This window comes from Lepidochelys kempii, chromosome 9 (genome assembly GCF_965140285.1).
Source record: "Lepidochelys kempii isolate rLepKem1 chromosome 9, rLepKem1.hap1, whole genome shotgun sequence".
Classification (NCBI taxonomy): Eukaryota; Metazoa; Chordata; order Testudines; family Cheloniidae; genus Lepidochelys; species Lepidochelys kempii.
The window spans coordinates 77,150,459-77,168,758 of NC_136388.1; the positions used below are offsets into that span (position 1 = coordinate 77,150,459).

At 47.7% G+C, this 18,300-nt stretch overlaps 2 protein-coding genes across 4 annotated transcripts in view; both read right to left on the minus strand.

Moving 5' to 3' along the window:
• Positions 1–694: 694 nt before the first annotated feature.
• LOC140917678 (transforming growth factor beta activator LRRC32) lies at positions 695–6,713 on the minus strand. Of its 2 annotated transcripts, none has more exons than XM_073360974.2 (2): positions 6,509–6,713; positions 695–4,508 (listed from the first exon to the last, which is right to left on the minus strand). In XM_073360974.2, exons 1-2 carry the CDS (start codon positions 6,626–6,628, stop codon positions 2,514–2,516), a joined length of 2,115 nt encoding a protein of 704 aa, XP_073217075.1. In that variant the 5' UTR covers positions 6,629–6,713; the 3' UTR covers positions 695–2,513. The 2 variants fall into 2 exon arrangements, with proteins under 2 accessions (XP_073217075.1, XP_073217076.1); XM_073360975.2 differs by having other exon boundaries at positions 695–4,279; positions 6,509–6,575.
• A 5,928-nt stretch (positions 6,714–12,641) lies between these two features.
• EDA (ectodysplasin A) overlaps positions 12,642–18,300 on the minus strand; it is a 187,207-nt gene continuing 181,548 nt past the window's right edge. For both annotated transcript variants that reach the window (XM_073360977.1, XM_073360978.1), the window contains one exon: positions 12,642–17,915. In XM_073360977.1, the coding sequence (XP_073217078.1) occupies positions 17,664–17,915 (252 nt within the window). In that variant the 3' untranslated portion in view covers positions 12,642–17,663. The remainder of the gene's footprint in view (positions 17,916–18,300) is intronic.

Here is an 18,300-nt window from a genome sequence, read left to right on the forward strand (position 1 = left end):
ATGGGGGCAGGGGAAGGTGATGATGAATAAACCCTGTGAAGGTCAAGTCAGCATACTGTGGAATGCATGGAAAGTACAGCCTCGTATGTGGTTTAAATGAAGAACATTACTAACCAAGAGGCCACCCAAAATGCACATTTACAGCTTCAAAAACACCTGTCATAAAACAACAGCACCTGGGGCTTTGTTTATCATGAAACACCCTCTGAAGTAACCATGCCCTGGATATGCAGAGGGCATCCATCCCTCTCTCCCTTATCTTCTCTTGCATGATAATCACAGCTCTTGGGAGCAGCCAGATTGCTTATATAGCCCCAGTGGTGCGTGCACAGTGCTCTCCAGACAAATAAGAAAATACATCCCTGTCCTAAGGAGCTTCTAATGTACATGAGAAGGATAAATCCATAGACAACAACAGAGCCTGGTGGGTAGGGAGGGAAGCACAGTGGAATAGAGACCAGCATAATCCCATGGCCTATCTTGGCCACAGCACCCTTCTGGATCAAAGAGAGTCTGAACTGAACATGGAAACATGGGCTCAGCTCCATCCAATGAGATAGGCATAGAATTCCATTCATTCGGAAAGTCGGTTTGTCACAGCACGTAAGGCAGTAGTCGCAGACATACAGACACAACGCAGGTGGCGGGGGGGTGAGAGGTAGAGGGCAGCACCTTCTTTAGAGCAAAGTGTCCTTTATTTTACAATGAATCATTTAATGACAATTCATGAATAATTTAAACCTTTTCCAAACCCCACTCACTCTGCGGTACTCTGCAGCCCCAGACATGTGTAGAGCTCGACTTGTAAACATTCCTGGGTGTCGCACTCAGTGTCAGGCTGGCTGGGGTGACAGAGACTAGAACTGAGGAACCCTGAAAAGCAATGGGTTTTGTCACAGCAAGCCTGGCAGCGAATGAACGTGTCTGAGCTCAAGAACAACTCCCATGATGCTAATGAGTGTTTCTCTTTGGCTTCCTGAGTCCCAGAAGGAGTAACCTGGCGGCTAGAGAGCTGTAGTACCACAGTACCTCAGTACCACAGGAGCAGAGTCCCCTACTCGCCAGGCCCTGCTCAGCACCTCAGCTTCAGGACTCTGCTCCTGCAGCATCTTTTAAATCGATTGCTGATTATCTGGGGAGTGTGAGCACCAAAGGTGAGAGCGTTACTGGTTAGAACAGTGACTGGGAGCTCTTTGCCTTGATGACTTCCATGGGTGGGGGGGGGGGCAGCTTTCCCTGGAGCTAGACAGCCCAATTGTGCTCTCCTGTCATTGTGGAAGATGTCAGCCTGTCACAGCCACTGCAGGCTTATGACGAGTTTAGAAATGGTGGCTTGGCTGTCCTAGTTCAAGCTCTGCCTGCACGCTGACCTGAAAAGCTTAGGGGTTTTGACTACAGAGAGGCAGAGAATTTTCAACTCGGGTTCTTTTTGTTGAGGTAGAATCATTCCTATCACAATGGCCAAGAACATGGCAAGCCACCCTCAGGCACACTCTGCACTGCTCAGAGCCACTTAGAAGCATCAACTCAGCACAAAGGTTTGGATGAAAGTTCAAGGGACAGGAGTGTCAACAAAGGGGAGAGTCACGTTTTTAAACAACATCCTGGGATTCTACAGAAATCACCCTCTCCCCCTTCCCCACAAGGCCATTTTTGATACTGTAAGCTGTTGTGTTTTGGGCCCTTACAGGAGAATACACTACAGATTTGTTTACACGTCAAGTGCTACAGCCAAACAGCTGCTGTAGTGGAGACACTCACTACAGTGATGGAAAGGTTTTTTCTATTGCTGCGGTAAATCCCCTCCTTTGAGAGGCGGTTGCTAGATGAATTTTTCTGTGGACCTAGCAGTGTCTACATCAGGGTTTAGCTCAGCTTAACTAAATCTCCCAGGGTGTGAACTTTTCACACCTCTGAGCACTGTAGCTAGGTTGACCTGTTTTAGGTGTAGACCAGGCCTAAAACTTCCTTACAAGGGGCGTTTCACATGACTCTGCAGCCCTCATATTGCAGGGGGGAAAGAAGGGGTGGGGGGCTTCTTGTTTACTAGGTTGACACTAAGAAGTATTTAATTTGCCTATTGAAAAGCCAAGTGACAACTCCTGGAGAATGCTGAACAACAGTTCTGTAGAATAACAATTCTGTTGCTGTGGAGATAACTATCTGCTCACAAACAGAAGAGGGTGGGTTCAGCTGTGAAGCAGGAGGGGGAGATCCCTGAAACAAGGTTGCTGCTCTTTGAATGGCAGGAAACCCATGAGGGAATTCTTTGTAAATACAACAATATTTCCACGGCTCCCACAATGAGCAGTTATCCCTTGCACACACACAAAAACAGTATGGAGAGATGGTCCATGGAGGCTACAGCATGTGTCTAAGCTGCTTGCATCAGGAGGGAGCACAGAATATTGATTTGATTTTGAATGTTTTATTGTCTTGTTTGTGAAGCCTTTAATAGTGAGGGGCAGGTGCCTAAAATACAATAAATATTATTCTCCCTCTCCTGCCCCGTACTATACTTCTGTAACTCTGTCTGTTACAATCTCTTCAGTTCTCTTTTCCTTATTTGGATGATAAGGAATGGGGTCCACCCTGTTGCTTGTGAAGCTCAGATACTTTGACAGCTTCTGATTCTTTTTCAGATGACAGAACATCCCGCAGCTGAGAAACAGAAAGCAAAGAGTGATCAACACCACCAATACCATCAGGTAGTGATTTCCTATCTGATGAGGACAAAGCCACGTGGGCTTGTTGGCTATCTTAGCTGAGAAGTTCCTGTTCTTGTCCTGATAAGAGCACAGAGTTTCATTCAGATCCAACACACTCACACGGGCAGCTTGTAGAATTTCCAGCCAGCTCAGTGCACAACAGCTAAAGGGATTGCCAGCAACGTTCAGATGATTGAGGCTGCTGGACCATCTCATGGTGGCAGGTTTCTCTAAGGCCTGGAGGTTGTTATTGCGAATGTTCAGGTTTTCCAGTGGAGAGCAGACCAGGTCTGGGGGCAAAAGACTCAACTTGTTGTCTGACATGTCCAACTTTTTCAGCATCTTCAGACAAGGGAACTCTGTCTTTTTATTGTCCATCTGGTTTCCTCTCAGAGAGAGCTTCTGCAAGGAGAATTCCAGACCCTCCAGAGCTCCTTTTGGCATGAACAAGTCTTCATTCTCAGACAGATCCAGGGAGACCAAAGAGGTTTGGTTGAACATGAAAGGATATAGCCTCACAATGTTGTTCCTACGTAAACTCAGATACTTCAGCTGAGGTATGTCACAGAAGGATGTACAGTTACCTCTTTGAGCTGAGTTATGACCTATTGGTATCTCTCTTCTATTAGCATTCTGGCTCTCACAAGGCTGGAGGCTGTTAGAACCAAGGTCAAGTGTTTCCAGTTTAGGCAGAATACTAAAAAACCACTGTGGCAAGGAATGAATGAAATTGCCTTGAAGATCCAATGATTGCACTGACAGAAAGGCATTGTCATGCATCATGCCTGGCTCCTTGCTTTTCGTATCACCAGGAGGTGACTCCACAGCGATATTATGGAGACAGTTCTTAGCCATATTGAGATTCTGGAGGGAGGTCAGATTGTGAAGGAAAGTAACTGGGAACAAATACAACAGGTTACTGCTGAGATCTAAGTCAGTTATCTTTGACAGTCCAGCTGCTGCATTGTAAATATTCAAGGATATGTTAGGTCTTGCCATCTCATCATACCACAGTCTGAACTCTGCTGTATTGGTGGAACTTGGTGCCAAAGAGACCATGGCATTATCAGAGAGGTTTAAGTGTGTGAGGCGATGCACCTTGGGGAGCTCTGGAAAGTAAATCAGTTTGTTGTGACTCAGATCTAGCACCTGAAGCTGGTACTGCTCCTTTCTCTCCTCTGTAACAAAGAACTCCAGGGCATTGTAGCTGAGATTTAAAACTTGCAGCTGTGTGAGGCTGAAGCCCGAGATACAGTGAAGGGAATTCATGGCTAAATTCACCACCTTTAGACTTACCAGAGCCTCAAAAGCGCCTTCCTCTATTTCCATGATGTAGTTGTTGTTAAGGTTGATCTCTCTTAGCTGTTGAGTTCCCTGGAAGATGCTCCCTGGCAGCCTGGTCATCTTGTTCCAGGATAGATCCAGTTTCTTTAAAGAGGTGAGATTGCTGAAGTACCAGGCTGCCATATCACTGTCCAAATTATTTGCCGAAAGGTCCAGGACCTTTAGATTCCTCAGTGACCCGAAGGCTCTTCCATTGGTGAAGTAATTCCTATCAAGGTGGTTTGCAGCTAGGAGCAGAGAGTGAAGATGAGTTAGATGAGTCAGGGCCATTTCTGACACAGTTGCCAACTGGTTGAAATGCATGTTGAGGTGCTCTAGCTGCCCTAACTTTGATGTGCAGCTTTCCGTCAGGTTTTGGATGAAGTTGTCAGAGAGGTCGAGCTGCTTAACCCCAGGGCCAAGCTTCTCTGGAAATGTGCGGAGGCCAAGACCTTGGCATGAGACCTGAACTGAGCTCTATGGAGAAACAAGGAAAGCCATCAATGAGAGTGAAGGAGCTCAGCCCACACCTCATTTCAAACCTGGCTCCTCTCCTATCACACACACACACCTTACTGCTGTTTGGAATTTTACTAGAAATCCTCAGACACAAGCACGCGCTCCCCTTAGGCAAATACTTTCGACGTGGCGGGCTGAGATGAAGGCATAAGCACCTTCACACACAGTTTCTAGCATAATCACAAATCTGACCTTGTGGGTGGGAAGCTCTTTCAGAGCTGTAGGGGGTTCTTTGTCACCTGGCTTTCTGAGGTACAGTGGGGGCCGGAACTCAGAGCCGTCCCTTGGGTACGGCAAATCGTGGTGACCGTTCCAGGCCCTGTGCTTTGGGGGCCCCTGCAGGCGGGACCGATTGGGTGGCGAGGTCAGTCCCAGAAGTGACGGATTTGTCACTTCCGCACTGGGCCCCACATCCCCCTAGGGAGGGCCCTGCTGACACTATTACCTTCAGAGAAGCCCCTGAAGAAGCTCAGGTTATTGGTTTGCGCTGCTGAAACCCTCCAGACTGGGTGACACAGATGCACCTATGCTGGCCAGCAGATCACAGCTTAGAGTCAACGAAGGAACCACACAGCACCTCTGCTTCCTCGCCTGAACAAAAATAAGGCACGAGGGAGGCAGACAGCTCCTGACTGCTAGGTCAGCACTGTTCATTGGCTGATCTCAGGTACCATCATCACCATCCTTTTCCCTTCACCGGCAAGGGTCTGTGTCACACTCACTGGGCTGCAGAAGGGTATGAGACTGTGTGGAGTCTGACAGCTGCATCCCAGAGCCTAGGCTGCAGTGGGGTGCGTGTCCTGATGGCTCCTCTGTGCCATGTGCCTCTCCCCCAAGCACAGCCCTCAGTCAGGCACATATCCAAGGAGGGGACAGGGAGAGAAGAATAGTTCCCATTGGGAACTGCCTCGTCATTTCTTATCCCACAATGAGAAACCTCAATCCTCTGGCAGCCACAGTCCTCCCTCAAGTGTCAAGTGATCCATCCCACCTCCTCTAACCACAGCCTATCACTTAGCGAGCGGAAAAAGACACAGGCAGGGGGTGTGATCAAACCAGGAGGCAGTGCCATGACCTCTGTCCCTTGTTTTCAAGCTGAAGTTTGTCATTCACTTGAGTGACTGGCTGGGAGCGAGCTCCAGCTTTAGCGCCTGGCCATGAAGAAAAAAAGATGTCTAGGGGTTAGTGCTCTCACTGTCACTGGAGAGACTGGGTTTGAGTTCAGGCCCATGTTCCCTGGCTCTCCAGGCCAAGACAGCCGGGGAGTAGAAGCTGGGTGGGTATAAGGGGAGGAGAAAGCCATCGATCTCATTGCTTACTGGGGCTCAGACGGTCTCCTCCTCTCTCTGCTCTGTCCCCCACATTCTAATTCTAGAGATCTGGTGTTTCACCAACTGGTCCCCAAAGGGGAGCCACCCCGGAGATCAGTCACAGAAAAGTGGGGGAGGAACAGACAATACAGGGTGACAAGATGTGTTCAGGGTATTTAGCGTTTCCTGGCCCCATACATACAAGTGCTGTGTCAAGCCTCACTCAGACACATGGTATCCAAAAAGCTGCCCAAGACAGTGTCTGTCTGGTAGAAACTGCTGAAGATGAGGGGTAACGATATCTCAGGGTGACAAAATGAAAGCACCTGGGTACAAGGCTAATGGTGAAAGGGGGGAGATTACAAGGCAGAGGTGGGGGGAGAGAGGCTTGAAGACAAGGTCTGAAAGTCCTTGAGGCAGAGAGAGACAAGAAAGTGTAAGAGAGGGGACATTAAAAGACAGGCTATTGAAGAGGAGGTGGCTGCTAGGCTGAGGTGGTCAGAGTTTTGGGGGAAGATTTTCAAAATCTGGTTTTAAACTTTTAGTATCACAGCAGGGTATGAGCACAACCAGCAGTTCCTGTCTGAGACCCACCGGGGGCATTGTTTGGCTATTAAATCACAAAGGATCCTGGGCAATTAGCCTTACCTGCTGGCATGGCAGAGGGTTTGGGCTCACCTCCGCACTAGGCTGGGCTTTGAGAACAGATGGGAGCAGCCAGAGCAGCAAATATCCTCTTTCAGCCAGCCGGTGTTCTGACAGAAACATGATGGGCTCCAGGAGCAAGCAGCCCCTTCCCACTGCTTCTGTGCTCTCATCTGGGCTAAGGGAGAGAAAGACTTCTATATAAATAGGCTCCAGTGAGGGCTTGGGGAAGGAGATAGTGTGTGGGAGTCCCAGCTACGGTAGTGGGAAAATAAAGATATAAGCCTCTGACGGGGAAAAACAGTATATGAAGCCACAAAGGAAAGAGAAACTAGGGAACAGGGGGTGGAGATGCCACTACACATACTTCCAGGTGATCATTTGAAACTATAAAGGAAATAAATATCAGCAAAATGGAGCCGATAAGGCCCAGGGAAGGAGAGGAGTTTTTGTGGGTATTCCCCAGTTTGGAAACCACACTGTTGTCCAAAGGGTTTGTCCTAGGGTCTTATCTGCAGCCACCTCCTGCTGTGCTCTGGGTCAGAACTCACAGCTAAGCCTGGTTAGCTTGGATAGGGGATCCCAAGCGAGCAATTAGACACTGTAGGAAATGCTGGGCTCAGGCTAGCACCTAAGACCAGATGGTGCCACCAGGCAAAATGTAAACTGGAAGAGTAGGGCCCCCTTTGCTGCCCAAGCTGGAATAGTCACAGGTGGGAGGTGCTAGACATTTGAGGGGAATCAAATCCCTTTCTGTGGTGATAAACAGCACTGGGGTCATTGTTCAGCACTACTGGCCATGCCTTCCTCCATGAGATGAGGAGGATATGAGGCAGGAGTGAGCCTGGAGAGGGAATTCCCTTCTCCCTCTCTGGGCTACTGCAGCTCATGCAGAGGGAAATTTTACAACAACACCTGACCCTTTGCTGGGGAGCGAATGCACCAAGGGTTTTACCATCCAGCTCCCATGAATGAATCACCCAGCACAGTCCTGAGGTGAAGTCCAGCTCACACCCTCACGAGGGGTTTCCTGCACCTGGAGTATCCCATGGGCTCCACTGGTGCTTCTGCTAGGGGGTGCCCAGTCTCCCACAGCCCATGGGCTACTTCTATTCCCAGGATCAGAGAAGCCTCCCAAAGGGATGGGGGATGGAGCCTCCCTGAGCTACAGGAAAAGGGAGGCGAGGGCAGAAGAGATGGGCTCAGAGAGGTAACCCGTTTAAACCCCTGGCATTCCACCTTCCCCTCGCCCCCAGACAGTAACAAATGTACCAAGAGGGGAACATGCCCAACCCAACCACACAGCTCTGAGCAACAGCAGCCAGCAAGAGCCTTTCACCTCCAGCATAGGGCGCAGTGCACAGAGAACAGAAGCCATCACTGGGGTGAGTGAGCAATGAGTCTGCAGTCTCAGTCCAGGGCTCTGTGAATAGGTGTTCACAACATCCCCTCACCCCCAGTTAGCCCCGAACTGAATGGGCCACAGAAAATGACCGCCTGTCTTTCCCTGGACAGGGTGCAACAGGCATGGGCAGGAGCCAGGGGTATATGTGGGTGATGGGAACGGGAACTTGTGCTGCCACTGCCCACTGCATTATCACCATGCCTTCCTCCTGGGCCCCTAATGGTGTGAAGCATGGCTGGAAGATGATTGCCTGGTATTTACACTGCACTGGGGGAGAAAGGGGAGAGAGAGGGGATTTTCCTATGACAGCCTCATATTTAGGGTGACCAGATGTCTCGTTTTTATAGAGACAGTCCCATTTTTGGGGACTTTTTCTTATATAGGCATCTATTACCCCCACCCTATCCCGTTTTTTCACAGTTGCTATCTGGTCACCCTACTAATATTAGCTCCCCCAATACCAGCATATCTCAAAAAAGAATTTTTCTGTGGTCACATATCCAGGGCCACTCTGCCACCTACTGGTTGGTCCATACATGTCACAACAAGAATGTTTGGCTGCTGGGACAGTTCATGGGATATTTTGCTAAGTGGACTTTTTTTGTTTGTTTGGCTCAATGCTGTTGACTCTTCATTCCTTTCCTGCAGCAGGCTGCACCGCCACTACCCAGTTTGCACAAGAGCTTTTATATTGTGGGAAAGCTCTCTGTTTCTTATGGTTCAGGTCTCAAGCAAAATGCAGTGCTGAGGGTCAGATGCACCTCAGTGAATAAACAGGGCTCTTGGGGTGAGTAGAGAATCCTGTGGAAGTTCTAGTCTCTGGACTGGAAAACCAGGTACAATGCTTTAAACCCATCTCCTTGGTCAGTCCTCAACGGGTGCAGGGCCCCTGAAGGCAACAGCTCTTCTAAACCTTGCTTGTTCATATTGATTCTATTGAAGGCCTGGGTTTCAGGCTATGAAGGCAAACACAGACCTTAGAGAGAGCAAGCCTTTATTGTTCTTTAGAGACAACCAAAAGATGTCACAAAATGTTTACAGCTCCAAAAAACATGGAATCTCCATTTAGGGAGACACTGGCCTGCAGCTCTCTAGCTCACCTCCTCCATCCAGCTTCACCACCCCTAGCAAGGAGCAGAGGAGCGGGAAGGGAGTACAGGGAAGGGAACAAAGTTAATCTCTCTCCTAGTATGGGTGACCTAACTCCCTAGCACAAGACCCAGGCTCTGTGCATCCCCAAGCCTTTTTCCACATCCCCAGAGTGTCAGATGGGGGAACCCAAACAAACTCCTCTGTGCACTTTAAATAGCTGGTTCTGGCCTTTAGGGTGAAATTAACTGAAAGTCCCTGATCAGACTCTGGCACACTCATGTACTCCTTGGAGAATCCCCAGCATTTCCATCCAAAGGCTGGGAATTCCCTGTGCCTATCCATTATCTATTCTGCCCTTTGGAAGAGGAAGAGGTGTCAATGCTGGCACCAATGACAGCGGCAATAGTGATGGGCATATCTGCACCGTCTGGAACACAGACACTCTCAAAGAGAACGGCCGTCCTGGGAAATATCTTGGTGCCAGAAGAGGTATCTTGTTCCTGTGCTGAAGATAGTGCCCTGGTGAGTTCGGCAGCATGAAAGAGAGCCTGCTTGGACCCCTGAATATGGGGCCACATGAGTAATTGAACATGGCCCTGCATAATATCTTTCACAAGGCAAGTTGCATTGGGCTCTCTGGAGGGGGCCAGAAGAACTTACACAGCTGGTTCAGAGGGGATCCCATCTTCCTCCATTATGTTCTGGATGGAGGTTGGAGGCAAATACTGCTGTAGGGATTCAAGCAGTGGCAATGTAGCCAACAGCTTTGAGGGAGGTGTCCAACAAGAGGATGGTGGTGATGGTATCAGCATTGGAGGCCCAAACTGAGGAGGAGTATGTGCCAAAGATGACAGCAGCACTGGTAAGGAGTCCCCAAAGGAAACATGTCGGTGCTGGAGGAGAATGATGCCTCCTGTTTTTCTTCTCCTTGGCCTCTCTCTGCAAGTTGGATGCTACCTCTTCTCCTTTTGCTCTGGGGGAGGGTCACATGGAGATCTGGAAGCCTGCCTTTTGCTTACAGCATCTATCAGCATCTATTCTAACAGGCCCAAAGGAGTCTTCAGTGCTGTCACAGACCAGTGTGCCAGTGTGGACTGTCTACATGGAGCTTGTGGTGAAGGACGGTGCCAGATGGAAAGCTCGGCCTCTGCAAGCATTTGCTTCAGAAAGGTGACCTCGGGCCTGATATTGCGGGAAGTGCCAAGGCAGGAGTGGTGAGGTGCCTCTATGGCCTCTTTAGAAGCAGACCTCAAGCTTCCTGCAGGAGTATCACGTCAGTTTACTTGAATGCTTGCAGTCTGAGCTAACTGTCCCTCCTTGTCTGAGGAGTACAACATGGCAAGTCATGCACTGGGGCACACTGTGTGATTGTCCCAGGCCTGGGGCATGGGACACATGCATCTGTCTCGGGGAAGATGGCTGAGCAAGGTGCTCATCTTTTGAGCCCCATATGGAATTTGAGATCCGACATGGTCCTGGAGATAACCCAAGACCAACATCCAACTAACTGGTCACTAACAAAAACTAACAACAATTAGCGGTGACTATCCAGAGCACGGGCTCATAGACCAGAGAAGACTCGTGCTGTGAGTTCTTGGTGGCAGTGGCAAAGGATCTGAGGGGTGCACTCCCTTATACAGATGGAGCCAGTGATGTCGTTCCGAATACAAGCGTGTGACTGTCCCCCCCCCAGGGGCAACTGCTTTTCTGTACAGCTCCACAGCTCAGCATCAGAGGCGCTGAGTCTCATCAGTGGGAATACAAGGAGAACCTGCTCTTGTGACTTGACACTGCTGCTGGGTGTTTCTCAGACAGAGCTAGACTGGGGCCGGCGGGGCAGTACCTGGCCAGACATGCCGCTTGGCCCCAGCTCCTGGGTCTGGCTGTTCTAATGGTTTCAGCAACACGGCCCTGTCCAGGGGGAGAAGGGAAGAGTGGCCACGCACCAGCAGTGCAACAGGCGTTAGTGCTGTAATGGGCCAGCATGCTCTGCACACAGGAATAAGCTAGTAACTTTAGGCTCCTTGCCTCACACCACAGCCTTCCTTCTCTGAATGAGGTGACCTGTCGGCAGGTTCATGGTATAATACAGCACCTGCAAAACAAACGGCACAAAGCAGAGAGCCCAGATACTTCAGAGAAAATCTCCCCCCCCACCAGTTTGAGAGTCCGAGCATGGTTCAGAGTGAGCAGGTGTCTATCACAACACACAACATCACATCTGGCCCTGACTAGCCCCCTTGTTGACAGACTCAGTAGAGAGGCCAAGGAAACCGAGTCCCCCTTTCCCACTTAGTGGAAGTTTTTCAGGGCTGGGAGGTAAGGTAGACTGAAAGGCAATGGAGTGTGCACCTCCCATCAACACAACCATCTCACTTTGGACTGAAAATAAAGCTCCTGCTTTGCAGTAATGCCTCTACCCTGGGACTTTGGCTAATGGGGTACAGTTCACTCCCTTCTTTTGCATACTTAATGCCCATTCCCAGCTCAATGGCCCGTGTCTCGGAGGGCTGGCATTCCCCAGTCACTGTGAGATCTCTCTGGTGTCCAGGCTTCGAGCAGAGGGAGCTCTCATGCACACATCTTGGGGAATGGATCATGAGTGTGAGCTGTGAACTGCTCTAGATCCTGATCCCCAGGCCATATATCAGGGAGTTACTGTTCATCTGTAATGGGCCAGTTCTGCTTCTCTCTCAGGCTGGCTCCCTTCTTGCTAGTCACTCTCCACGGGGTGATTACAGTCAAGACTGGCCCTAGCCATTTTGGCAGCCAGGGCAGAAAACATTTTTGGTGCCCTCCTGCCCCGAGTGGCCAATCAGCAAGCAAAAATGGCCAGCCAATCAGAGCTGAGGAAAACAAAAAGCCAAGTTGCAGTGGGGGAGGTTTAGATTGGATATTAGGAAAAACTTTTTCACTAAGAGGGTGGTGAAACACTGGAATGCGTTACCTAGGGAGGTGGTAGAATCTCCTTCCTTAGAGGTTTTTAAGGTCAGGCTTGACAAAGCCCTGGCTGGGATGATTTAACTGGGAATTGGTCCTGCTTTGAGCAGGGGGTTGGACTAGATGACCTTCTGGGGTCCCTTCCAACCCTGATATTCTATGATTCTATGATTCTAAGTGGAATAGCAGTACTGTGCCCTGGAAGGAAGCACCTGCTCGCCTGACCCTAGAATCCGTCCTGAGTACAGTGTCTTCTGGCTCCACACGAATCCAAGAAAGGAGACCCCTGGCCATTACTGAACAATGCTGAAGAGGTCAGGGTTCTATACCATTAAAACAATGCAGCACAAGGGAGCCCTAGCATGCAAAAATCATAAGGCAGGCCCCCAAAATGATAAGATTGCTTAAAAGTCATGAGATTTAAAAATATAAATCTGGGGGTTCTTTTCTCTTCTGAGCACTTAGGGTGCACTCAGTTCACATTTTCAATATTTTCTCTGCAACCATAAATACCAGAAACTTTCATTTTTAACTAAAAGCTGTGATTCTCATGCAATCTCCATCCCAGTAGCTGGGGCTGTAAGAAAAATACCAGCTATAGGGAGACTCATCATAAAATTGTGAGAACTGGCAACACAAACTGCTAGCAGACAGAAGGTTCTAAAGAGGAAAAAAGAAATGTTTCAGCCGGGACTGAACTAGGTCAAATCAGGAAAAAGCTTTATTTGCAAAGAAAATACTGACAATTTACATAAACTTACATCCCAGTTTATATACAGTATGTATATTTTATATACAGATAGTGTCTTGAATGAAGATGCTGACTCACAACGCAGCATCACTAGGTCACTGTGCAGCTCATACAACAGTAAGACGGGCTCGGAGTTGCTGTATCTGTGACCAAAACTCCTTTACCATACTATTTTCATTAACGAGCCTGAGTGGAGGTTTACTGGAAGCAATGATTCATAAACTGTTGACTCAATTAAAGGAAATGACACATAAACCTCATCTTGTAGGTATTTGTAAAGATACGCAACAACAACAACAAAATACATGATTGCTTCCTATTGCAAACTCAAGTGGGTAGAGTGTACAATCCAGGAGCCAGAAACACTTATCTGCAGGATGATGGGGGTAATAAAAAGAAAGGGGGGAGGGACCTTGCTGCATGATGGACTGAAGTTCAGCCTTCAAAAACTAGATGGTTGACACTGCTAATTCCAAGTCACCAAAGGTTTTGTTCCTAATGCTCCCTGCAGGCACAGTCTGCTCTCAGAAGAGACAGCGGGAAGAGATGGAGGCACAGAATAATGAAACGTACTACACTGCTATTTGTTTCAACAGTGAGTGAGCTTCTGTATGCAGCAAGTGGTGTTAAGCCTGCATTCATACTTATTTGCAGCATTTCTGCATTCCAAACCGATTCAAAAGCATCTCAGTGACATGTGTAGCCTGAACACAGCACTTGTGGATAAATCCTCAGTTCAGTGGGGTGACCTTTAGACTACCATAAAATACACACTTGCTTTTCTTTGCTCTAGAAACTTGTGGCAAGGCTGCTGTGAGCTGGAGAACAGCAACAGGATTCTGTTTCGGGGCAGGAGGGGCACTAAAACTGGAAAGACCAATAAGTAGCTGGACAACTCGGGAAGCTCAGGACTAATTTTCTTCACTGTCTCTCCCAAGAGGGATAAAAGGGCAGAATTGCTGAGATGACCTGTGATGGCTCCCATGATTGTGAGAATAATTGATCCATCCAGCTTCATTTGTTCAATTCAGAATACTTATCTAAACACAAATGCTGGCACTCTTCCATCACTGCATTTTAATTTCTAGTGTTCTTTAAGAGGAACATCGCAGTCCAGTGATGACCAGGCACGATTTGTCAGTAGGAGCAGGGCTATTTAAGTCCTCAATAGGTTAAGAAGGCAACCTGCTTATCTGTGTAAGAAGGGCTCTTGGGAATAGCAAAGGCAGCAGGTCAATCATTCCAAGGTAGACAGCTCACAACTAAAGGCATCTACTGCAGATATTTGCTTCTTTTAACAATGGCCTGACTGTAGCAGCATTTCCAGTTTCTCTAAAAACTGTCTCCACAGAAAGAGTTTTGGGGGGTTTAAAACTGTATATTGTAAATCAGTAACCATTTGCTACTTTTCTGCAACTGGGGCACAGCTAGCAATAAAACGACAGTTAAGGCCCACTGGTGAGGGTGGAGGAAGTAGATTGCTACTCAAAGAGAAAGGGCTGAGACAAAAACAGGAAGGCAGCAGGGGCTGCATTTGCAGAACACAGCACCACAAACACACACCAGAATTCCCGATATGCTCGACATTTGTCCATTACCGAAGCACTCCCTTGTCTCAACCCGATTAGCAACGCGTGTCAGACTGGAAGACATCACAGTGGATGACTGAAGCAAGCCCCTATTTTCCCTAGTATCTCGTTAAACTCTCTCACAGTGCCTCTTTTCGCCCCTGGTGACTACTAGAATCTGGTCTCACACCTCTTCTGCTCAACTTCCTTTGCACCACCAGAAAATTAAACAGGGGCCCTGAGATGTCTCAGAAAGAAGCCATGCTATAACCTAGGTTAGGGGTGGGCAAACTTTTTGGCCTGAGGGCCATATCGGGGAATAGAAATTGTATGGTGAGCCATGAATGCTCACAAAATTGGGGTTAGGGTGTGGGAGGGGGGGAGGGCTCCAGTTGGGGGTGTGGATTCTGGGGTGGGGCTGGGGATGAGGGGTTTGGGGTGTAGGAAGGTGCTCCGTGCTGGGATTGAGGGGTTTGGAGAGCGGGAGGTGGATCAGGGCTGGGGGCAGGAGGTCGGGGCATGGGAAGAGGCTTGGGGTGCAGGCTCTGAGCAGGGCTTACCCTCAAGTGGCTCACAGAAGCAGTGGCATGTCCCTTCTCTGGCTCCTAGGCATGGAGCGGAACCTGACCCTTAGAGCAGGGCCATGCCAGGGCTTCCAGGAGCCGCATGGTGCAGCCCCGACCCAGCTCCCCAGCGGGAGCTTGCGGGCTGGCTTAAAACAGCTCACAGACTGGGCCGTAGTTTGCCCACGCCTGACCTAGATGAACTTACAATAAGTTAGTCATTTTAATAACGTACTCTAATACTCCATTAATGAGATTTTGCTGCTAGAGAAGCCATTGTGTTTTCATTTATAAAAAGGCTCTTTATGGCCCAATTCACACTCTCATGCCAGCAGTGAAGACAATGGAGTTAAATTCACTTATGCCAGTGATGAATTTGGCCCTCAACATACTATCAGAGTTCTTCAGGTCATTTGCTCCCCAGCCTCCTGTGCTCGATGCCATGGAACTCAAGTTACACTGAATCCATCATTTGGTCTAATGAAAAATCAGAAAAGGTGCATTTCACTAACTGAACATACAAGAAATTAAAGCTGATGAGGAAGGTGCTATTCTGTTCCTTCCGGAGTCCTTCATTGCTGTTCTATGTACATGCTAGGAGGAATGTTAGACAGAGACACATGGTGCTCCCCACAGTGAGTGCTCTGCCGTTGCACAGATGGAATATTGCTGCGTAGTGGAAGCCATATCATTCAGCTGGGAATCATGGGGCCTAGCAGAATGGGACATAAGAGCTTAACTAACTCCGTCATCCCCTTCCCTGTCATTTCACAACTTTTGCTTGTCCCTAGTCTTGTCGTTTAAGTAGACTGTATTCGAAAGTATTATTGTTAATGAGTTGGTTAACAGAGATTCCCATCACACACATTTCCCAACTTCTTTGTTAGCAGAAGAATATGTCTTTCTAATTCATTCTGAGGGAAACAAACCACTGAAAACTAGTTAAATATCCTAATGCTCATGCTAATCCAACATGTTGAGGCTGGAAAGGAGGCAGATCATATGAAGAAAAGAACAACAGGGAATTTGTGCACTTATGGCATAACTATACCCCTCTAATGAGTAGTGATGCCTGAAGTCAAAGGCTAGTTCCCCCTATGATGCATCTCTCTCATAGGAATGGCAGCCTTGGAAGGTGCTTTTCTCCTTATACAATGACATCGCTCATTATGAATGGGGAAGAATAGGAAAGCTAAGGGTACTCCAGGCTGAAGAGTATAGGTTGGAATCTTAGTTGGCCAATCCAATTACTGCCTTTGTGGTGCTGATAGAGGGTCATTTTCAAATGCCAATAGGTTATCACTGTCCTTATTGGTAAAGAGGAAGGTAGCACCAGGCTGTCTGTTTAGGATTTTCTTCCAAACTCCAGAAATTCATTTTTATTTTAATATATTGACTGAGATATCACCCTCCCATATATAATCTGTATTTTTGGGAAAAGCTCTGTTCAAAGATGGCCAGGTTTTTTTTTAAAAGGGTATGATACAGAGGAGTGAATAAAGCTCTTTCCACTTCTCCAATTCAAGTACAGGTCTTGGATTTAGATCTCACCAATCAAATGGAAATAGTAGGAAAGAGCTGCTCAGAAAGCCTGAAGAAACATAGTCTTCGAGTTTTTCCATTAGTGCCTAAAAGGTATATTTGGACTAGAATCAGTTGAGTCCAGAGAAAAGAGAAGTGGGAAGGGTGTGTATGTGTTGGACCAAAGTTTTCAGTACAGGCCTTGTTGGAAAATAGTTAACCACCACTTATTACACTGTCTTTCTGATAGAGAAGGGCAGACAAGAAACGAAAGATTCTTCACTAGTGTAGAAAAAGAATAAAGCTCCTAAAACCCAGCACATAATGCCAATAACACAGAAAAGATTTCCCTGTTTGCTTGTATATGTAAATCTTAAAAATACCCATTTCAGTGGTTGCTGCAGAGTGTGTATGTGGGTAGTCGTGTTTGCAGCATGCTGCACTATGAAGCCTGTGTAAATATTTCCTCATATGCAACATGTTACTTTTGTAAAATCACAAGTTGCTGTTGCAACACCACCACTTCCAGGAAGTGCCCATTAGAGCAACTTAAACCTCTGGGCACGTGGCAGGAGCTTAAAGTACCAGTGGCACTGAAACATCTTGTGGTCATAGCTGCCTAGAGCATTTCAATGCTGGGCTTGCAAAATGCTGAGAGTTTGTTTTACGTGGTATCATTTTATTTTGTGACTATGTTTTAATGCTCATCAAATGCTCATTGCATTTGCAGCCTGCTTCCAAGCCCTCAACCTACTTATTCTTACAGTCCAGAGGATGAATGTAAATATCGCTGAGCAGGGATCATTCTCACCTTTCACATTGCAACACCATTGCCCTAATTTAGAACTCTCCCTCATAGGTGGAGAAAACCCATAGGTTTCTTGCCCTAAGTGTGCAAAGGCAGCAGTGTATGAGTCCCTAGAGAGAACAACTCCTCAGAAAGCCTGTCTTTTCTCGCCTTCTGCTGCTGCTGCCATGGATGCTATAGCTAGTGCAACATAAAAGCAGGAAACCCATATCATTCCTACCACAAATCTTGGGTGAGGACCACAGAGCAGAATATCAGTGCAGTAATACTTGAAACACTGAGGCAAGAAAGGACATGCGAGCCTTTCTTCCTCACAATGCTTTCTCAACTGCCTTTCTAATACAAGTCTCTATGCAAATCACAGGTGACCTTGCTCTTCCTGTATCCACATAAAGAAATAAATAGCTCTGGATCAGTTTTCTTTGTGGCTGTATGATAGAACCCCCTCATATTCTTTTGAAAAGCAGCACTGTGCAGTTCTGGGAGACTCCATGTATATACCAAGTTCATCTAAGATGTTGGTGCGTCTCCTAGCCGTATGGCCCCAAAGAAAGTTGTGTGCTTGCTCATGTTGATGGAGATGTCAGCATGGACCATTTTCACTGCAATCTTCTGCCTGGCTTTGAGGAGAGAGACCCCAGCTGTGTAACAGGTGTTGAAGTTGGTCTTGCCTGTCTCAATACTCCGGGTGCACTGTAGGAATGGCTTTTCATCCACCACCACCTCATAGCTGGCAAAATCTGTGAAGTTTATGTAGTACACCTATGAAGCAGGAGGAAGAAATGGTGTTACGGAGAGGGCAGAGGTGTGTTTGTGCCCCAGGAAACCACCCACTTCTTGCTGCAAATGTGCTCATGCATGTGCACCTTTCCTCAGTTAAACACGGATCACTTCCATAGTCCCTCTATACCTACATCTACAGTGGGCTGGCTCACTCTTAGCAAGCAGCACAAACAAGACCTTTATATGCCATATCCTACAAACACAAACCATGAGGGTGAGCAAGCATGGAAGTATTTGTGAATGGAGGCAACTCCCCCAGAAGCAAAGATCTAGGTGGGAATCCGGACAGGGACCAGCACAGCTCTCTCTTTATTAAAAAGGGAACTCAAGTGCTGCTGTAAAATAAAACATATTTAAAATATGC